Source organism: Lonchura striata, chromosome 1, assembly GCF_046129695.1.
Source record: "Lonchura striata isolate bLonStr1 chromosome 1, bLonStr1.mat, whole genome shotgun sequence".
NCBI classification, from domain to species: domain Eukaryota; kingdom Metazoa; phylum Chordata; class Aves; order Passeriformes; family Estrildidae; genus Lonchura; species Lonchura striata.
The window spans coordinates 33,665,664-33,689,126 of record NC_134603.1 but is presented as its reverse complement, the minus strand read 5'-3'; the positions used below and the strand labels follow the sequence as shown (position 1 = coordinate 33,689,126).

At 38.0% G+C, this 23,463-nt stretch overlaps 1 protein-coding gene across 3 annotated transcripts in view; it reads right to left on the bottom strand.

Annotated features, from left to right (window-relative positions):
* The window catches only part of NCOA2 (nuclear receptor coactivator 2), a 187,007-nt gene that overhangs the window by 22,731 nt on the left and 140,813 nt on the right, over nucleotides 1–23,463 (bottom strand). For all 3 annotated transcript variants that reach the window (XM_021543382.3, XM_021543379.3, XM_021543378.3), the window contains exons 7-14: nucleotides 22,312–22,489; nucleotides 20,830–21,015; nucleotides 19,840–19,941; nucleotides 19,603–19,743; nucleotides 16,133–16,280; nucleotides 12,759–14,028; nucleotides 3,972–4,182; nucleotides 643–852 (exon numbers count right to left, since the gene is read on the bottom strand). In XM_021543382.3, the coding sequence (XP_021399057.1) occupies nucleotides 643–852; nucleotides 3,972–4,182; nucleotides 12,759–14,028; nucleotides 16,133–16,280; nucleotides 19,603–19,743; nucleotides 19,840–19,941; nucleotides 20,830–21,015; nucleotides 22,312–22,489 (2,446 nt within the window). The remainder of the gene's footprint in view (nucleotides 1–642; nucleotides 853–3,971; nucleotides 4,183–12,758; nucleotides 14,029–16,132; nucleotides 16,281–19,602; nucleotides 19,744–19,839; nucleotides 19,942–20,829; nucleotides 21,016–22,311; nucleotides 22,490–23,463) is intronic.

The window sequence follows — 23,463 nt, the reverse complement described above, 5'->3', positions numbered from 1 at the left end:
TGAAAGTAAGAGGACACTTGAAAGCATACAAGTTGATCTCTAAACTGCTTAAATAAAATCCTTCGGCTTTTGGCTGCATGTCTCTTTTAATACTGATGCCAACTAAATATACAAATTTGACACCAGTTAGCCAGCTGAGGGGATTTACAATGCCCATTTATTTACTCAGAGCTTGTACAGTGGTTGCTGCACACTTACACAATCTCAGAGTATGCACTAGTTGAAATAAATCCATCAGCCAGACTTTTCTTGTCAAACAGGCTATATGTTTGTTCATTATTAGGTGAACGTGTTGTTAGTTGCAACATCTGATGGTTCCCAAAAAGAAGATAAGGCTATTAAATAAAGAATAATTGAGGGCAAAGCCAATGTCACAAGGGCAACACTATTGCCCATGATTTCATTTTGAAAGACCCATCTCTATAGGTAGGTAAAAAGCAGTGTATAAAAGGCAGGACTAAAACTATGCAGACACAGAAATTCAAAATAAATATGCCAAGACATAACATCCCACAAAACACAATTACTTCCAGACTTCATGGAGAGTAATAATCTGCACTGGTATTAACTCCAATGTTAAACTGCACATGCTATAGCTTGTTACTCAAGTATATTTGGAAAAAAAAAGGAAAATCATCTTACCTGCGCTGCTGTTGCCTAAAGTTCCTTGACTTCCTATCATCCCTTCATTCCTGCCCATCAGTCCCGGCTGAGGTATCACTGAGTAGGGGCTACTCGTTCTTATGGGTGGGAAAGTTCCTGCACCTGTTGGGTTCTGCAGTGTTATATCAAGTGGCAAATTCTGGTTTGGTAATAACCTGCCCAGTTGCCCTGCTCGTGGGTTATTAAAAGCTAGACAGGAGGATCAAAGAAAAAAGCAAAATTACAAGAATGGAAACTTCACTAGGTTAAAAAAAAAAAAAAAAAAAAAAAAAAGGAAAAGAAGAAAAGAACTTAGACACAATTAAAGCTCTTGGTTTCAACTATTTAACGTTGCATAATTTACTCACTCCATATCTGTCTGAGAAACATCCCTTCTTGACATTTAAATATAAATTTCAAAATGGAACATTCTGACACTAAACACAAACCAGATATGACGTATATTTAAAAAAAACCTTTAAATTATGCAGTTTAACTGACAGAAGAGCCACTACAGCAAAATACACCACAATGTGTTATGCATACTACTGCCAATTAATCTTATACCTAGTAGGACTGTAATTGCATGCAGATGCCATCCTTAGGCAGATTGTTAAGAATTATTTCAGTTTGGAAAGTTTTCCAGCATAAGCTGTACCCCTCAAGAAGTTTCCAAATTAAGGACAGACTGACTCTATACTGGATCCCACAGCCCCTTTCAACATGTCCCTCTTAATTTTTTGTCACTAATGAAAAAAAATACTTTTGTGATTCAGCAACAAAAAACAACAGTCCAGAAACAGAGCTGTGCCACCATAATATTCTGCTAAAAAAAGAACCCTCCTTGATAGCTACTGCCACCTTTATTAACTACTTTCTTCTTGGTTGTGCTTTTAATATCGGCCTCTGCAAATAAAACGGCAGACTGCCTCAGCAAAGTGAGTTCCAGACTGTGACTGGCAAGCATCTGGCTCAGCTGGTCTTCGGGCAATGTTCCAATGCATGAAAGCATCCTGTGTGCTCAACTAGTTCTCAAACATGAATCAAACACTGACCTTGTAGCTTTGATTCAATTTCCAATCATACCCATAAAATACATGCAAGTAAATTAAACATTTTTGTGAAAATATTATTTGCAATACTTTCCGATAGCTTCCCCTAGAAGAGGCTCTGATGTGAACAGCATCCTTACAGTGACTTCTGCATTTTTGTGTTCATCACATTACAGAGAAGTTAAATTAATACTTTCTTATTTTAGATTGAAGTAGTGCTACTTTTGAATCTGAAAATTTAGATAAGGCTTAATAAGTTTGTTAAAACACACAGAAATATCTCACAACAGAGGTCTCTGACTTATTTTATAAAATCAGACGACAGGAACTCATTGTACTTTCTTTTAATGTAAGTTCTCTGCCAGGTGTATTTGCTCATGTGTGTGTACAGAAAATATATCACATCACATCACATACACCTAATTCCTACCCATGAAATTTACGTTTTATCTTGTCTCCTGATAACTAAGCAAACAAAACTTACTTATGAAGCAAAAATTACTTTCTCAAGATTAGAAGCACCATGAAATCTAAGGACTGAAGCAAAATTAAACTTCAGTGACAGTTTCAGAACAGTTTGCTCCAGAAGTTTGACACATCACATAGATAAATGAGTTATTTTATGTGCAGCTTTGCCAGCACCAACTAATACTACAAAAAAGAATCCTGGAAATGTGGCACAAAATAACAATATAGTTGATGAGCTGTGACGGTGGTTAGATCACATCCACCTCCTGCTTATTCTACTCTTTGTCAGGATGGGACTGAAGGAGGCTCCCTATCCCCCATGTAACAGACTCCAGCAATCTGGCAGATCTAGCAGCCTTACTATTTTTCAACAGACAAAAATATTTGTGTATTGAAAATAAATGTAATTCATTAAAACCTGTAAAATTAAAGTTGGTTATTTCATCAGAAAAAACAACCATAAAAAAACCCAAATCTCTTTTGGAATTGTGTATGATTTGACATTCATTCTACATTGCTTTTTTGTGAGCACATGAGAGGCCCCTAACTTTTTCTGTGGACCTGTTTTCTGTATGGTCTTCTACTGTACACAGGGCACAAGCTCCTAGGGGAATCAGGCACAGACACAAGACTGAGCCAGGGGGAAATATTTTAGGGTTTTAATTGAGATGGGAAACAGGATGCTGCTTTATACCATGAAGCCACTCTCATTTACAGTCATACTGTAACTCTACTGCCAGTAGCTTTGAAAGCAGATTTAAAGCTATGCTACCCCTAGAAAGCCAAAAGGCTGGAAGAAACAATCAGATCTTGCTTCAGGAAGAATATGCTGAAGACTTCATATGCACAGAGATTCCCTTCTGACTTCTGAGGTGCTGCTGTTAGTACTTCTATACTCACAAAAGCAAATACATAAAACCCAAGTATCCTTTTCTGAGTAACATGAATAACAAGTGATAATTTAAGAATCTGAAGTGGCCTTAATATGAATTTACGCACTAATATTTATTCATAGAATATTAATATTTATCTAAACATTTCTAAGTAATTTGAGTGAATTTGAAAGTAGTACAGTGTTAGTTTATTATTATCAGAATGGCTAAAAATATTATCTAAACTCTATGTTTTATAAGAAAAAAACCTAGAACTCATCTAACAAAGTAAATAGATGTGGACATCCTAGCCAACAGAAGCAAAAAATGAAGCAGCGTTTTTTTATGCTATTTTATTCAACCTTAGTACTTGGTAAGACTCCTGTCTTGCTTGCTTTCCATTATATTATGATGGCAAACCAACATTTCAATGCTGATTTGTAAGCTGATTAATAAGGTTAAGGAAAGTCATCAGCTGGAAGTGACTCATCTAAAAGCCACAATCTCAAATTAAAGTTGGGCATTCTTAATCTTCTGTCCTTCTATTAATCTTGTGGTTTTACAAGAAGACTCTCCTTCATGCTTAGAAAAGCTTTGCTGCAAGAGCTGCCAGAAAAGAATGCCCTGCATCGCAAGAGAATGCACGTGCTCTCCATGCCAAAACCCTGACAACCGCAGCATCACCTGTCAGCGCAGGAGGGGATGTTTGATTTGAGGGTACCCTGACACGTCCCCGGGGACACAGACCTGCAGGGTGTGTGAGCCAGACACAGCTCCGGTGTGCTTGGAGCTGGGATGACCGCAGATGGCGCTCTGCCACCGCACAACACCAGCCCAGAGCTGGAGCTGCCCAGCTCCTCCCTGGCTGACCTGGGGGCACCAGGACCCTGCACTGGGGGGGTTCCCGAGCTCGGTGTGGAGGGCGGGGTGCACTCACTGCTCTGTGAAATCCTCATTGCTGGTTTCTGGGTGGCCACCGCTGCGCCGGGGCTGCTGTCACTGGTGAGCTGCATGAGGTCATTGATGATGGCTTGCTTGTCGACCGAGCCTGCTGGCACGCCTGGGCGGCTATCTGGGAAAAGCTGTGGTAACTGGCTGTTCTGCAGGTCATCCAAAATCTCTTCCAAGTTATCCAACTCGCTGCCTGGCTGCAACAAAGAACACACAAACCCACAGTACAGCTTGCTGATGGCCAAGCCAGGCACCCCCCAGGGTCACAGCCACAGCGGCCGCCTATGTGTCTGGCAACAGCCCTGATGGGGAGGCAGCTCACAAACCTTTGGAAAGGAACTATGCAGGCTTCCAGGGCTCCTCTGCCTTGCTTTTGGGGAGCCCAGTGTGCCACTGGCTCTCTTCAAAACCCCGCATTGGGACATATCATTCCATACCTTGGGCAACAGGGGGATTCCTCCCTGTGTGCTCTGTGATCAGTGCTGACAGCAGGACTAACAGGAGAGCCAGGAGTGCTGAAGATGGGGGTTTATGTAGATATAACCAATATTTCTTTCAGCACAGTTGTATTTCTAGTCTCTTTATGACTTGATTAAAAGCATACAATTGGAAAGTTACTTTATGGCTATATCAATTCCCCATACACCTTTTCTTTGTTACATTCAAAACCTGAACACTGAATAACTCTACATAAGTTAACTGGCAATATATATACACAGGATTGAGAATTTATTTTACTCCCAACTTCCCAAACCATTGAAAATAACTTCTCTAGAGTATGACAAGAGAAAACCCCATATGAATTTACATTTAAATGCAGTGCAAAATTAATGAAATAAAGATGGAAAAAAAATTAAATTCACCTTACACTAACATAGTTACTGACCTGCTTGTTTTATTTGATATATTGCTTTTCACTGGTATTCTCTTTTGTAAGCTTCTCTAAAACCTCTCAGAATTGAAATAATTTTCTGACTGAAATGTGGAAATTATTGCAAGTCTATTCTCCAATCCTAAACCCTTGATTAGGGTAAAACTTGGGTAATAATTAAGAACAGGATGTCTGGTCTCACTTTACTACCATCTTGAACAGTAAATAAATCGTAACAGTATTTATAACAAATATCTACTCAAAATCAGTGTCTTTGTTAGGAAATATGCAATGACAGAGGAGAGGCAGGGTGAGCAGCTACCCGTGAAGGATGGGGAACTGAGAAATAACATCACAAATGTGCAGAACTGAAATACAATTATTCCTGGGCTTTTTTTTTTTTTTTGTCCTTCCCCACATCTTGAGCTTCTTATTGATAGCAAACTTAGGCCACATATCACAGGATACTGTAGAAATACCTGAGATGGCTTTAAAATACCTACTGAGGTTCTCACAGGCTAGGTAGGAAGCATCCTGTCTGTACAGAACTCCTGCCACCACATCGGGAAGTCAAGCTATTTGATTCAAAGGTAGCTAAAATGAAATGCCCCAAGGTTACACTGCTCTGTGCTTTTTTTGCCTTTTTTTTTTTTTTTTTTTTTTTTTTTTGGGTGACTGACTGCAAATAATCATGGTATTATTTTTTATTCTTTCTACATCATGTCCTAGTCAGATAAATTGCAGTATATGGTGCAAAAGAGGAGGGAATTCACTCCATTAAAAGGCAGCACATGGGTGATCTAGGGGCTGGTGTTATTGGCAAAATAGTAGGAAATCAGAGAATCAGAGGACTGGAAGAAATTTAAAGCCTCCAGGCAAAATCAGTGTATGCAATTCCCTATGGAAGTTCATACAGTTGCTTGTTAAAGACATCCAGAGACAGAAAATCCACAGCTTCCCTGGGGATTGGCTTCAGCACTCTGCCATCCTTACTACTCTTGTATTTTTTTTTCTCAGTCTCAATGCAAAATCTCTCACACAGAGATTAAGACTCTTCCTTCCAATCCTATTTTGAATCTGGAGAACATACTGTTTTACATTTTCTTTTTCTAACTTTTTCTCTATTTGAAAACATGTGCCTTTTGTGTTTTAAGCTGAAGTGAATAAACAATCTCAACTCATGAACTTTCTTCAGGAAACAACCTGTTTTCTCAGCCACTCATTCTTTTTGCTCCTCTGGATTGCTTTCAGTTGATCCACACATTTTCTGAAGCCATCTCCAAGACAGGACTTAAAATGAAGCCTTATAGCTGCTGGGTAAAAGCAGAAAATTTCCTCTACACATAGTATGCTTTGATGGCATATTCCAGAAAAGCATGTGATTCTTTTAATTACATGACATTTACTGACTCTCACTCATCTTGTCATCACTATGATCCCTAGAACAGCTCTGAAAAACTCCTATTTAGTCACTTCTCCCCTCATAAAAAAACCAAACAAAAAAACCAAAAAAAAACCCAAAAAATCAAACCCCTGAGATGTAATGATAATAAAGAGCATTTATTCAGCCTGAATGTTCTAACATTTTGTCTCTGTATTTCTTTGTTGCAGCTGAACCTGAATAGCGTCCTCCAGTGTGTTTGCAGACATTCAAGTGCCACACTCAACTTTACCAATCTCTATCGTCACATCAGGTCATTTATGTTAACTAAAACACTGAGCAGCTCTAGATGCTGCATGAGTCCTACAGCATCTCCATTTTGACAGTGAATCCTTCAATAACCAAGTGCGTGGAGGGATTTCCAAACAGCTTCCTCATTACTCACAGCAGTTTTATCTTGACCATGCACCTCTACCCTGCCATATGGAAAAGGGCCTTACTCAAATCTAAACACCTTGACACACTATTTCTCTTATGCCAACAATTCTGCTACCCTCTTGCTGAAGGAAAACTGTTTGGCTGGTCCAAGATTACCTGTTCTTGACAAATCCCTCTGATGACTCACTGCTTTCCAGGCAATTACAAGCAGCTGGGTGGACCCAGCACATCAGTAGAAAAGGCTGAGCCAGAAGGAATCAAATGTGATTACACGAAGCCTAAATCACTGCAAGGACAGGTGATAAGCACATTCAAAAAGGCGCTCCAAGAGACAGCCATGAGTGATGTTTATAGGAGCTGCAGTTTGAGCGATGTGAGATCTGGTACAAGAAGACCGCAAGAGCCAGGAGAAGAGACTGATATAGAGCATCATAAATTATACAAGGATGATTCAGTACTCTTTGGGGGAATTAAGACATATGGCCTTCATTACATGTATCTGAGACAACAGCGAAGGGAAGTTTAATATGTTGCAGAGGGGTTTTTTTGGTAGGTTTTATAGGGGATTTTGTGTCATCTTTTCTTTTAGCATTCTGGCTACTGCAATTCTTTGTTCAAACACTATATATATATATATATATATAGAAAAAGCAACCTCAAAACCAACCTAAAAAAACACCAATGAAGAACAGATTGATCCAAATGTGTCAGAAAACTGATCTCCCAAAGATGCTTTTAATTCCTCTCAGAAGTGGCAAATAAAGGCCAAATAAAACAGATGTATTACAACAACCCAAATACATAACCTTCTCCTTTTTTTGCTTAATAATCAATATTAAATATTTCATCTTTATATTTTTATAAGGGTTCTCAACTGCTACAAAAGCTCCAAGATATTTGGAACTAACACCAAGCTATGATGTTAGCCTAAGTCTTTCCAGACTCATTCTCAAATGGCACCATATGTGCAGAAACTAGCATTAAAATATTTACTTGGTTAGATTCATAGGATTTTTCTTTTATTTATAGTCTATATTTATTTTGTTAATGGCCTAAATTGAATTTTATGTAAATAGAAGGCACCCTGAGCTCCCTGTGAAGCAATTATTTGTCAGGAATTAAGAAAAAAAAAAAAAAAAAAAGCACCTGATAAAGTGCTAAGCATCATAAGAAAGTTCTTATGTGGGTATTTTCACTATGTCTAAGTAATGAAATTACAACAATCTCTGTAGAACTTGGGCACTAAGTTCCAGAAAGTGTAAGACAAATAATTCTCAGGGATATTTGAAAAAGTACTTATTTTATACTGTCATATAGAGAAATACAGATTAACTTAAGAGCTTACAGAATTTTTTCAGCTGTACTGAAAGGCAGCTGCACCTCAACATGAAGTTTGGTTTACAAAAGTTGCTGTTTCAAAACCTAGCTTCCATGGATTGTGAAGGACTGGATAAGATACTCAAGTCTCCAGAAAGCTCCTTCCTGCCATAGGCAATGCCCATGGCTTGCACTGTGGCCCTGTATTCTAAGGACTTGCAACAGGATGTCTTTTGGTGGGGACACAACTTGAAACTAAACCTGACTTGCATAAATTTGAAGTTTAGCTCATCAACCTCAGAAGTACGGGCAAAGCATTTGACCATAATAGGCAAATGAAATCAAATCCTTGCTCCAAACTGGCAATAAATTAAAGGATTATGAAAAGAAGGGAAAAGGAAATGAGAAGTGGAACCAGTACAGTATTTTTCTCCCTGGTAACTGCAATAAACATAAAATTGGCTAGAAATCCTATTAAATTATCAAGCTATTCTATGACTAACATTTGAAAGCAGAACTCTAATTGAAAGACATTCAGAAAATGGAATCCCCATTCTAAGGTTTTAATAGAATTTCAAGAAGAAACAAATGTTCCTCATGAACTTAATGGATTCTGGACTATTAAACCAGAAATAGGTTTTTTAAAGATGAGTGACGTGTAGAGAAAATATGTTAGTATTGGGAAGATACTGGTTTCCACATAAAGCATGAGCACAGCAGAGTTGATAAAGTATGTGAGGGACACCAGAGCAGTTTCTGAGTTTTAGGACAAAAATGTACATACTTGAGATGATTCCTGGAACAGCATTTGTGCAGACTGTTGTATTGCAAAGTCCCTGTCAAAAAGGCTGTCTTTATGGTCTACTGAACAAAAAAGAGGAGAGTACACTTGTGGAGATTAGGATTTTGTTCTACGCTCCCCCAAGTGATTTCTCAGAGAACGAGCTACTTTAGCAAGGTAATATCTAACATTGTTCATGATGTTTCTCTAATGTTCTCCTGTACTTTCACTCTCCTTCCCCTCCAAGCTGCCAGTCAGTGCTTGCCACATCTGACCACCTCCTGATCACTACAGGGGCTGCTCCTGGCAGTGGACAGTCTGGGAGAGCAGGAGAAGGCAGGTTTACTGTTGAGAGACACTCTCTTCCCTTTCTAACAGTGGTGAACCATATGAGAACTTGTGGTGCTTGACAGCAGCAGCCCTACTATGGTTGGTGCTGTAGGAAAAACCCCGCTGAGTGTCCCCAGCAGGTCCCTCTTTTGTCCCCTCCCCTACAGCTGCCGTAACTGGAACAGCAACCAGCCTAATAAAGCCTGATAACCATCATCCCACCAAGGAAGGGAAAAAAGTACGGCAGGGCTGGAGATATTCTCTGCCATTTGAGAAAGGCTTCCTGTCAGTTGCTGCTCTCTGCAGAAGGGTATGTTTAAACACACTACCTAGAAGACTGCTATTTTTAGTACAGTGGTGCACTTCAAAGCATTTCCTGCTCAGAAAGTCACACCAAAAGTAAAAGGAGGAAACGCAATGGCTCTGTTGCCTCCCAACACACTCTACTCCCTTGTAGAGGCCATCCCACTGCTGCTCTGCTGCAGTTTCCAGAGAAACTGCACACTCCAGTGACTAATTACTTAAAAATACAACATTCCTCAGGGAGGAGAAGTTTTAAATAAACCTGTAAAATAGGTAACACAAGCACATGGCTAATTTTTACATATGGGAGGAAGAAGGAGGGGGAAGGATGAAGGAGGATGGAAGAATTTAGCTCAAGAATCTGTGTTCTAGTCTTGTACTAAATAGTTCCAGCTTTGATCTAAATTTAGGCAATGAGCACTTCCTGTGGGAGACCATCATCCAAAGCTGAAGAGTTTTGATGCTAAATATTTTTAGTGATTTTATAATTGGGGTAAAGCGGTTATATGTTTAAAGGCCTGGCCTTTAGATAGTTAAACACTTACATTATTCTATATTTCTCACCATTTCCTCTCCTACTCCATCCTGGACTTCTGTTTATTCAGCTTCAGGTTTCGTTGCATTTTAAGTGGGTTTTAAAGTTTTGTTTACAACCAACAAGACCAACAAAAGCCCTTCTGTCATTATCCAGTAGTCTTCCATCACAGTGACAAGACTGGCTGCTCCATACCTTGGAGCTGAGGAAGCCCTTACCACTTTATCACAACTCTGCACTGCTTTGTGGTTTTCTGAACAAACCCAGCTCCCGGACCTTTCTGTACCTCTGGCTCTCTCTCTCTCCTGAGAGACAAATTCTGTCTTCAAATTTTAAGAAAAGGCAATACATCCACAGCCCGCACTTCAACCCCCTCAAATAGCTCCCCAGCCTCAGAAACATAAAACCTAAAAATAAAAACTGAATAGACTATTCACTTTGTGAAGTTCAATCTTCAGGAGACCTGATTTTCAACTGCTTGAGGTAGGCAATGCTCGTAGACACTGAAGTCTCTTTCTTGAAAGTTGGTTTTACAGTTAGTCTCATGTTTACATTTAGGGTGAAACTTGCCTATGGAAAAGTAAAGCAGCTAGTTTAAACTGTTCACCTGTGCTACCACTTGTCAATGGGAACACCAGTAAAGAACAGCTTACCTCATCTGTTTTAGACACTCATTAGGATAAGATAAAAAAAAAATCCTGAAGTATTTTTATGTGTTTCCATCAGCAATAAAAGGAGTTTGTAGGACTACCTTGGACTAGACAACAAAATTCTAGAGGGGCAGAACCTGTTCTCCAAGAGTTGGTTCGTAAGCTAAACTGTTTCTTGTGTACTGCACAGAGATCATGAAAGAGAAAATTTTAATTATTTTAGAAATTTAATTATTGGGGAACAAACCATCTGAAGGCCATGATTTTGATCTATGAATGAAAGGCATAGATTTTTTTGTGATTACCAAATTTTACATTCTTATCCAGTCCATAATTTGGAGAACTGAAAATCTCTGCTTTCAATCTAGTACTGACTTTAATGTGTAGGATCTGAACTAGGAACTGAAATCTATTAGACATTTGAAAAATACACCATTCTTGCCAGTTTAGCTATGAATTTCTTGGTATGTGTATTTTTCTAGCCTAATGAAATATAAGTTCTCACAGAGAATCTACACACTACCCTTACAGACACAACAAAATACAGGCCTCTATTGAAAACTAAATTAACATCCAGGCTTGAGGATAAATCAGTGCAAATTTCAGTGAGGAGAAATTAATACAATTTGGCTTGGTTTCCCCTAAAGTGCAGGAAGGATTGAAAAACCACCATTGCTCCTACATGGTGGCAATAATTGTCAAATTTTATTGAAACAAAAGCAGCAAAGTAACCTTAGAAGTTGCCTGGATAACTGAGATTTTAACAATGCTGCATCTACACTGGAGCAGCACGTTTGGCCTCTATGTTTTGTGGTTATAACCACTGTTGAAAGAACTGTCTACTAGTTATAGACTGCCAAAAGGGCAAATTAAAAAAATAATAATCCAGTGTTGTGTCTTAGTGCTAAGAAAATGTCATCTATCCCTCCTCAGCCTCACAATACAATATAGAAAATATAAACAAGAATGTCTTTATACACACATAATAAAAAGATACAATAGGTTTTAAAAAATAAACAAGCTCAAACCTAGTCTGCACATTAGAAAATATACAAAATTTTTAAAATTAAGGATATGGCTGTGAATGAGACACAAGAACACTTGCACTGTATGTGATCTGATCATGATTTACAAACTAAGGCTTCACACACAGGGCTGCCTAGGGATTAATGACCAACTGGGAGATTTGATAGTGTAGGACAAATCTAAGGATCATTAACTCCAGCTAGTTATAACCTTCTCTGAAAATGCTTTATACTGAAATTGATATTGTAATTACCCGTTTTATAAATAATATAAACAGTAATACTGTATTATCAGATTGCTTTCATTGTGTCCCTTTTCCTTGCAAAGATCTGAAAACTGGAGCACTCCGGGTGATGTGGACCTGGTGCTTTTGGAAAGTGAATTCTGCATGAAAGCCAGTGACATAACACTTCTTAACATAGGTCCCAACAATACACAATTTATTATTGTGTTGGGTAGCACAGCAACAAACGATCTTGCACAGAAAGCAAAGAAATTCTGAATGCAAAATTCAATGCAGATAACCTTGCACGAGGAGACATGATCCCTGCACTGAACTATTAATCTTTCACAGAAATTTGAGGCTGAATATAAAGAATTTTTAAGACAACAAGAATACCCCATCAAATCCTCCAAATTGGCACAGAAGTCTATTGGCTTTGATTTTAATTTGCAGGTCAAGCATAGCATGAAGACCAGTAATGCAAAGTTGTTATCAGTCCTTTCAAACAATTTCTGTTCTTGAGCATGAACCTGTTTTCCATGGGAAGAGTGTAGCTGCTATGCTGGGCTAGGTCAAGGACCCATTCAGCAAGCACAACAGCAGTTCAACCTCAGCCTGTGGGATAAGCTGTCAATTAGGTAGCACTAACCAAGAGTCACGAGTTATTTTCTCTTTGCCTGACTACCATCTGGGAAAGGCACACTGCATTATCCATCTCCTCCCAGGCAGACCCTGTGCTTTTACACAGTATGACCATCACAACCTAGTAACACCCACTGGGAAACTGAGTGAAGAGTGAATTTCAGAAGACAGGTAACAGCCTCCTGAAATGCCAGGATGCTACTCTTAGTGGAAGTCACATGGCAGGAATGCAGGCCTGGAACAAGTCATTCACACATAATGCAAAAATTAACTTACCTGTTCATTAGGCTCAAAGCTTATATCTTCTTTTTCCGTTCTCATAGCTATTAACTTTGTGCTACCGGAAGGGTCTGTCTTACTGTCCAACCGCTCCAGTTTTGGGGGTATGTCTGGTAAACCAATATCTTTAGTATCATCTTTATCTAGCAAGTAGCGAAGTAGTGCATTATTATTCTTCTTAGGACTCGCTGGCTCCTGTTTAACAGTCACCTCTGAACCAGGAGCTGTGCTACTGGACTCCTGGTTCAGTTCTTTGCCTGTGGCCTCTGCTGTGAGCTTGGCCAAATCTACAGGAGAACTACTGTCCTGCAATAGTCTGTGCAAAATTTTATGCTTCTCCTTGAGCGAGGTTCCGTGTGCTGAACCAGACCCAGGCAACCCTCCCGTGGAGTCCTTGCTAATGTCTCCCATGGTACTGGACAAAGGTGAAGGCTCCATCTGATCTGATTTGGTGGTCAGCAATTGTAAGAGCTTTGTCTGGCTTTTTCCGTCGTGCAGTTTATTCTGTCCATCAGGTCTTTCGCCACTGACAACTGGCGGCATGTTGCTATCGCTGTTGTCTTTCTGTTCTCCTGAATGGCAGCTGCTCTCTGCTTGTCCAGTTGTACCTTCTGATTGCTCCCCATATATTCCAAAGCAGTCTTTAGAGTCCAGGCTTCCCATCTTGCTTAGCTGGGGAGGATTCATATTCACAGGGGAATTTTGTAAATTTCCCATTTTTAGGTCAGGTGAAGCCAAGGACGATCCTAGAGAAACGCCGTGGCCCTCGCTGAGGGCCTGAAGTGCGTTCAGGGAACTGTTGGTGTAGTTATGGCTATTTCCTGTGCTGCTGCAGACTCCCACAGGTGAATGTAAGCTTCCTGCAGGGGAGAACTGACTGGGTGGGATGCGAGGACTTCCTGCCACTCCAGGGCTCACGCGATGCCTTGGGGAAAGCATAGAGTTTGGCTGCCCTGGGTTCATGCCGGGGCTGCTTTGTGAGGGGCTATTCATTTTTAGTGCATAGTTACTACCCTGAGGAGTGGATGCTTGTATGCTTGACACATGGTTCAGTCCCCCTGAACCACCAAACCTGCCTGCTGGCATGCCCACTTGCTCCTTTGGGCCATTTATGGCAAAATTTATATTGCTACTGATGGTCATATCCTGACCTGGGTTCCCACTGCACATGGCCTGATGGGCAGGGCTGCTGGAACTAATTGGGTTCAGTATCTTCCCCATTCCTTGTCCAGTCAAATCCTGATTCATTCCGCAGACATTCTGCTCCCTGTGTGGCAAGAGGAAGAAAAACAGCCTGTTAGCTAAATGACAGCGGCCAACTTGCAATTGCATTACGGAAAAAGAAGCAAAACCCCAAACCTCACTTTAAAATAACACAAAACCCCTACAATCAAAAACAAATCAACAATTTGACAAAAGTGATATGCAACTCTCAACAGGGCTGCACATTAAGTGTATGGTTTTTCAGTACCTCATTAGAAAACAATGAAAGAGAGAAAAAACAAAATTAAACCTCATTTAAATGACAGCCATTAGAAATGCTGATAGGTTGCAATTTCACACTCCCTTTAATGTATCTCTCCTCTACAATTTGGCAAGAGCTAACTTCTAGAACTGAAACAAACCTCATCTGAAACATATGACCCAACAAATACATGTTTTACAAGACAGCTGTGGACAGCTGTTTGCTGGAGTTTTGAATTTTTCTAAGTTAGCCCCACCACAAGGCTAGAGTGGGCTATTTGCCCACCAAGTTCATACTGAAAAGAAAGTTGAAAAAGTCACATTTTTACACTGCCAGATTATTTCAATACTGCTCCAAAACAGCCTGTGAGCCAAGGGAACTACTGGATACTTGTTCAAAATGAGAACAGTCTGTTAGCAATCCAGTCCTGCACAGGCATTTAGGAAAAGGGGAGAAGAAAAACAACAAACCATACACACAGGAGCTGAAACTTGTATTTTAGAGATAGAAGCCGCAAGACAGAAGAAACAGAAGAGAGAGACACACACACACACAGAGAAAAAGCTCTTCTGAGAGCACCTGAAGGTCATTTTTCTTTTCCTCAGTAGATTTTAATTAGTTTATGGGAGGATGTAATACACTTTTTACTCTGTGCTAAAACTTAAATTAGGAAAATCGGATATATTCCCAAATGCTAAAAGCTACAAAAGAGACAGAGTCAAGTAGGTTAGCAAGGAAAAAAATGAGATTCTGAAAAAAAAAAATCAAATCAACTCTGGACTTCCAAAATCAAATACAAATGGAACATTCCTAATATGCATTCTCCATGAGACAAAAACCATTCCTATTTGCACAGTGTAAGTAAGTGCAGATAAACCTTGAGTTTTGCTAAAGCATGAGCAGTGAAATAATTGAAGAATACAGAGTAGTGAATCTTCTTATTCTGTACTGGTTACCTTAGGTGCAAAGGTGAAAAGCATTAACTATAAAAAAGGGGTATTTTTAAAACTTTATTAGAAATACAGTAGTACCAGCACTCTGCTAAAAAAAGTGCAAGAAAATTTATGAGTACCATTTAAAAATTATTAGTGCTTGCTTCTTAAAATTTAATATTTGGTACTTAATAAAATATTAGGTCAATTCAGCAACCCAAAGAAAACAAATTGCAGACAGCTTTTGGTCAGATCAATCTACAATTTCTATAATATGGTTTCAGTTATAATTATGTTTAGCACTGTTTTTTTTCTCTCAAGAAAAATTATACAGAGGATTAGGAATAAAGCCAGGAACAAAATCTGATACAAATACACCAGGACATGCAATGACTTAATAAAAATTGTATGTTGAAATTCTGATGTCAGTGATTACTCAACCCTAACTTTAGCGTATTATTTGCTGTACTTTTTGAAAAAAACTCCAAACTAACAGTTGTGACACTTCTTAGGATTGAACATATGAGAGCCACTAAGCCAAGCACCAGAAAAGACAAGGCATAAAGGGAATAAAAAAATTAAATAACACTTTAAGTGCAGTCCTAGTAATCATAACATGTTCTTTTAAGAAGAACCAGAACCAATAGCAAAATGTGAACTACAAGAATTCTAAGTTTTCTAGATTTAGTTACAGTGGGAAAGTTTCTTGTATCCACTATGCAAAATACAGGAAATTAAAACACTGAAAGTAAGAACACGGCATTGAAAATCCAGCATGCCATTTTTCAATTCTGAAATAATCTTACAGTCTTTTCCTGCTGCAAGCATTGATTTCAAAATCTTACTTTGTTTCCGTGATATCAGTTCTGGGTTAACTGAAATCCATCAGCCTTAAATAATCTATTTGCTTTGGCGACCTTGTAATTTGCATGACTCTTAGCAGAGTGTGGATGTAAGGAAGTGGCCAGGATTACCTGTGAAGCATATGCAAGGAGATTACAAGCTGAGGTTCACTGGTCGTCTGAGAACGGATGAGCTTGCTCTTCGTTTGGGCAGAGACGATGGTGCCATCCGACAGGGAAAAGCGATAAACAGGGCTGAAGGCCAGCCCCTGCCTCAGCACTGCAGGCAAGCACAACAACACAGGTAAACTAATGAGAAACTGCAGGGCAGGTAGCTCAGCTGCTCAGCATCTGATGCTCAGCACCGATACGCAGATGCAGTGCTAATTAAACAAAACAAAAAGAGCATTTTGAAGATATAGATGTGATACATACAAAAAAAAAAAAAAAAAGAAAAAAAGGGATCTAGCATGCTGTAGGGTGATCAAATAAAAATCTGTAAGGAGTGACAGCAATAACAGGAAGATACTCTGAAATAGAATGTATTTCAGGAGCAGACAGGAAGTTCTTGATGTCCATTTCACTTTTCATCAAATGTTTGTCTAATTCCTTTTGTTCCTCAAACACTTTTTCATTTTACCACCTACACCTTGATGATTTAATACAAATGTCCTTATTTTTTAGATCATCTATTTCCATTAGCCTGTATATTCTTCTCTTTATTGCCTGTCTAAATTGTCTTGCAACAGTTACTCTCACTACTTCTTTAATTTAAAAAATGCATAAACTCTTACATGAGAACAATTAGAAATGAGAATTGAAAAGAGAAATTATTACTTGTAAAAGAACAAATACAAAAAAGAAATATATGTAGCTTAAAAAAAGTTACCTAAATCAAAATTAGGGCTCTGCTACCCCTTCTCTGTGTTGACTGCATTTCAGGTTTGGGGTTTACTTCACTGTACACATTCTGCAGCCCTTTAAGTTTTTAATGTAAATCTGAACTTCAACAAATTCAGTTCTCTCAATTCTATATATCCTGTGACACTTCTTTAATGAAAAATTAAAACATGCTGTGGAAAAGCAAATCTCCCAAACATTTAATCTACTGTTCACTCTCTGCCATCAATGAAACAAGTATGGTCACTTATAATTTCTAGTCCAAAAGCAATCACATTAGGATTGCAGACATCAGAGAAGTAAAATACTTCAAAAATTTTCATATAATCATTTAGGGAAAAAATAGGAATTAAGTACTACAAATACATTTAAATTCTTGGGTTTTCATACATCTATATTTTGTGTGGGTTTTTTTCTCCCTTTTTTATTTTTTTAAAAATTATTAATATCATGTGATCTTCATTTCATTGCTAGTCTTTTAATATTTCCTGTTGTAATGAAATGACGTGGTTTTCCAAGTGTGGCTTTTATTTTTCTGGTCTACAGAGCTGCCACATTTTCAGCCTTGCAAGACTGGTTACGATTGCTTTCCTTCCCTGTCCCCCACTGTTATATATTGTTCTGCAAGGTTGCAAAGTATTATCTAGACAGTGAGAAAACAGGAAGCACAATTTAAACAACCAGAAGGGGTTTTTCAGAGTAAAAATGTAACAAAAAACAAAAACCTACAACAGTGAAACAATGCAAAACAAAATTTCACTGTTAGGTATGTCATTGTTTCAGTTTAACCTTTGGGCACCAGAAGGTCCAACGCTCTTAACTTCAGCATATACCCCATCAGGAAATTCCAGTACTCAATGCCAACAGGATACAAGTGAAATCTCTACTTAAATCATTTTCCAAACTAATTCTTTAAGCAAACAAGAATGTTTCCATATTCCTCTTGAGGAAATGCTATTTTTCTGACTGTGGCCAATAAAAACTTACCATATATTCTGCATTTTACACTGAGAAATATTTTTAAAACATGTTTTTTATTGTATATCAAGCTAATGCTGTATTTTTTTCACATTGTAATGCTGGATTACATGTAGGAGATCATAACTTTCCTTGCTTCCAGTCTCAAACCACAGTGACTTGAAAACTGCAAGCACAAAGATGCTACAGCCCACAATTTGACTTGTTTTTCTTCTCCATTCTGCAGGGCAGGGAAGCGAAATATTTCAGCCATTATTCCTCTTCAGTGCTGCATCATTTGTAGGAAAGTAATTCCAGAGGTTTTTCCTCCTCTTACCACTCACTCTTTTCAGTTTGACAAGAAGAAAAGAGCCCTCTCATTTATTAATTCTACAATTTACATGATGACCCTAAGCCACAACTGCAAAATGATACAGTGTAAACTCCAAAACACTTATATTTTCACCATTTCATAGGAAGCTTAAGAGAGGACTCATTTAAACCATAGGACCCAGTGTACCAGCTGCTAATTTGGTCAGGAATAACTTCAAGAAGACTGAAATAAAGTGTTAGGATGCAACAACACATACGCCTAAATCATCTCTGGTACAAATGGGTCCTTACCTGCAGCTGCTCTCTGAACTCCTGGTGTTAACTTTAACTGCATATTGCCTTCTTCAGTTCTGTCTGAAACCACAGCACAAGGCTGTGAACTTTTAGCAATTCTATTGTTTATACCCCAAAACCTGTTATCTAAAATAACACAGCTTTTCTGTGACCCCACATTTCTAAAACACCACCTGAAGATTTCAGGAAAGCAGAACATATTAAAGAACATTTAACTAATGCCTCATGATTAAAGCTCTTTTTTGTTGGTGTGTATTTGATGGAATAATTTGATATCCCAGTTACAGTTTAGTATCCAAGATGACATGTCTTTGTTTAATGACCATGGTAAGTATTTGTTATAAGCCAGCTGTAAATCCTGTTTTTTAAACATGAACCCAAAGAATGATGCTTCTGTACTGGAAATGTTCCAGCTATTCCCAGTTGGTTTTGAAATTATTTTCCCATGGACTAGATAAGGTTATTTGCTTTTATTAATTTGGGTCTGTGTTACTGTAAGTATAAGGGTTTTATGAAAAATCCTCATCCAGTCACTACCGCAGAAACCTTATGGGGACCATTCTGAAGTGCAGTACTTTCCTATTTTTTACCTGCCATAATCTTGATTGAGTAGAAGTGCTTGTGGTATATCCTAAAACAGTTACCAGCTAGATACAGTGCAACAATGTAGGTTTCCAAATAGCATGAGAGGTGCAGCTCTGGGAATTTACACTTAGTGTTTCTCACAGGAAATGTGACAGCAAAAGTAAATTTTTGTTGAGAAAGGGAATACAGGTAATGAACAGCAATATGTGAGTTGAGGTTTTGAAGAATAATGGTCAGTGAACATTTTGGTGGACGACGTGCAAGGTGGTCTTTCCTTCCAAAATAATTTTGACATTTTGAAGATTTAAAACACACTCCAGGATAGCAAGTTCTAATGAAAAGGCTGAAACAATCAGTGATAAAGCTGAAGACCTCCTAGAGAGCCATCAGAATGTGTTAAGTAAAACAGCTTGGGAAAGGGACTGTCAGTAGCTGGTGGTTGTTCCCTCAAAGCATAACAAAGAGAGCACATGCAAGAGATACAAATGGCAAACAGGTTGAATATATAAAGTGATAAAAGTATGAAACCTAACCTTCCTGGTGATGCCTCTTGGCAAAAGATATTTCTCCCTCATGCTGCGAATGAAACCTCTGAATGCATCTTCTCACCAAATCCTCCCAGCCAGGTTTCATAGCTGCTCGCATGGTACTTGTGTCCAATGAAGTTATTTTGCCTGATATTAGATACATTAGAAAGTATTTGTTACAGCAACTTCTCCAGCAAGGAAAAGAAAATAAAATTTAAAACTTCTACTCTTATTTCACAATACCTTGAAGATCCTGGCGTGTAGTAAAGCTCTCTGACGAAGGAAGAAGTGGTCTTTCCTTCATTGGAGCTCTTCTTGCAACACAAATCAAGCAAGACTGCAAATCTTAGAGAAAAATGTTACTTCATTTTATTTTTATGGTAAGGGAAGACTTTTGCTTCAACAAAGACTTCAGAAATATTTTTTTAAAGTTCCTTAAATGTATTTGGACCAAAAAATAGATTTTGTACCAGTAAACACAGACAAAACTCAGTGGGTTTGTATCTTCATTACTTCCTAAACATTAAATAAAACAGGAAAGGTGTGTTTGTTTTCTTTCAGAAGAAAAATTAACAAGGACTGTACCACAATCCATAAGTACTGGCACATGTTTATGAATCTACCTGTAGTAGCTCAACCACTCAGGAAGTAAGTAATAAAAGAGAATATACTGCACACACAAAGAGCACATTTCTTCAACACTCACCACTTTGTACTTTCTAAGACAAATTTCTTTAACTTGCCTCAAATGCTTGCTGTTTCTGAGAACTCACCTTCACAATAACCATTTTTCCTTACCTGAATACTTACAAAATAATCTGAGGAAATTTACCTGCTGAAGTAGTAAATGGTAAAGGAAATGGTGAGCCACGATTGTCTTCAAATTCTAAGAATTCAAAAAACTGCCCTTTGAAACCTTCTCCTCGTCAGCTACATTTTTCTTACAATTTCAGCAATATAAAACTAGGGTATCTCCCTTTGAGGTAAACAGAATTTCTCTCAGTTCGATTAACAAATAGGTGCGTGCAAGTGTATACTCTCATAGCCAAGAAAAAAGTACAGGTAAATAAAAAAGCTCCTTAATTATTATATTAACTACAGTTAAATTAAAAAAAAACAAAAAAACAAAAAAAACAAAACCAAAATCTAAGAATTTTTCCAATTTTCAGACTTAGAGGTCACTTTATCAACTGCTCTGAAATTGCATTTACATAAACTAGAAAGGGTAATTACCTTCACCGTCCTCCTTGAAAGAATTTGGTTGAGAAACAGCAAAGCACTGCATAGTTTCATATTTCTGATGTGCTTCCTGGTTATCGTGGCCTTCCTCAGAATCAGCCAGAGGTTTTACCAGCATCCGACAATTGAAGGTATGGCTATTACGCCTAGGAGTGTCACCAGACCAAGATCCCCCATTCACTGAGCAAAAGCAAAATCAGATAGTGAGACAAATCTGGTACCAGGCCTTTCTGCTGCTTATCCACAGGAGATTAATCAAGATGTTTTACAAACTGGCTGGGAAACAAGCTCATATAACAACAACAACAATTTAATTTTAATATTAAAGCCCAAACCAGCACATAACTAGGTCATTTATAAAATTAACAGAGTTTAAGAGCACTGCTAATTTGTTCAGCTATTATGGTTTTTTTTTCAAGTGACTTAAAATGACATAGTAGGAAAGCAGAATAAAAGTCTAAATATTGGTAAAAGTTATACATCACAGCAAAAGCCTACTGGGTAGATCAAGTTGATTTATGAGACTGAAAAAAATAAGGCTTATATATACTTATAAAAACAGGAAGCAATACAATAAGAAATATATTGAAACACACAGTCACAGCTACAATGGGAAATTCTGAAGGGTTGAAATTGCCTGGGTGGAGCTATGGATAAAGCTAAAGCCTAACACAGTGCTTAAGACAAGTAAAAAAAGAAACAAAATCCGGAGATACACAAATATATGTACTGGACATCAGTCAGAGCAAATCATTGTTATACCACATTAGGAAAAGGCAGGGTCATATTTAAAATATTCTTCACTTGTTCTCTTCAGTCATAAAATGCAATAAATGCAGTAATATATTGACTTTAGCCATTTACATTTTTGCTTCTTCAGAGTATACAAGTACAGTAATAAAATGCTAAAGTGAATAGAGTAATATTTTTAAACTGCTGTGAGTAAATGAGGAACCCAATATTGACTTTCTCTTTCTTTTCATCTCCTCCAAAATTCAATTGCATTAAAACTAATATTAATATGAATCCAAAAATGGCTGAAACTAACAAAAACAGTTTTTGAAAGTTAAAAGTAACTATTGTTGAGAACAAAAACATTGAAATAAAAATTCTAACATAAGGAGGTTTCTGATTTTTCTTTTATATTTCTCCTTTTCTGGGCCATTTTTCGAACAAGCAGCCTAGACAGAGAGTTCACAAAGCTAATGCTGACTTTTAGGGATTCATTCTGGAGATCCATTAAAAAATATCAGCTAACATGAATTACTAAGAGCAATTTTAACAAAGAAGAATTTAAAAAGAGTGGAAGATGCTTTTGAGAATAATATTAATCATTCATAGTCTATATATACATTAAAAATAAATAATATTTATGATGAAACTGTAAGTAGTGTCAGGACATTAAGTTATTGAAATGCTGACTTACAAAACCAAAGTTAAATAAGTAATGGTACGATATCAGGAAAAGTTATATACCTAAAGATTTTGGCAGCAGGATTTTGACAAATTCATTGTGGTCCCCTACATGCAGGATGCTGTATATGCTTGTGTTCATCAGCTCTTCTTGGTTGTACCTCAGGTACTGTGTCACATTCTCAGAAACAAACACAACATTACCTTCTGGGTTCACTACAAAGAAGAACCCATCTAGGGCCTAAAGAGGGAAAACCAGAAAACCAGAGAGAGAGAGAGAGAAAAACACAATAGCAAACAATCAGATTAACAAAATACACTGAAAATAAATATTCCATTCAGAAGACATAACTGAATCTTTCCTCATCCATCCCAGTTCTTACATTATTGTCTGTAGGAGCAAAGGACACATTTCAGATTGAGCTTCTATCTCACTTATATGACACCAGTGTAAAAGCACAGAAAGGTACACACCTTGCAAAATAATGAAACCCACAATCTGCAAGCATGATTGCAGATGGGAGAAATATATCATCCCTCTAATTTTATGTCAAATGAGCAGATAAAGGGGGGATACAGTTAAACTTAAAAGCACCAAAGCTTTTTGTCTAAGTATTCAATTAACAATCTACACAGACTTCTGCACCTTTGCCTGATTTATTCACCTCTCCAAGGACTGGCAGGAAATCACTAGAAGAGTTGTTAAGTTATTCTATCTCCAGGGACAGAAATAAATTAAAAAAACAGGCCACCCACAATTCATTGTGGGTCAAAACCAAGTGGATCCATACTAAATCTGAACACAGCTCACCGCAAAACAGTCTGAATAAGGAGGAGCTGCCACAGCAAGCACAAGGTAATTTTGATTTGACCCAACTTGTGTACTGTACAACTCATCTGTTGGTCTTAGCAGGCAGTTTTGCCCACTGGTTACAGAGAGATGTTTAAAATATCACACATTACTGGGCAGTTAGCAAATCCAGACAATAAAAGAGAAGGCTAATGATGAACTTTACTTCTGCCTTCAGCCACCTAGCAGAAGGCTAAGGAGAAGACAGAACCTGACTCTAGGTTAGAGGTTCACAAGGGAAGATTCAGATGCAACAGACACAGGCTTCAATTCAGAAAATTTTATGGAGATACAAGAAAAAAAAATCCACCATGAAGGTGGTCAGATATGGGAAGAGGTTGCAAAACCACCTTACAGAGATATTC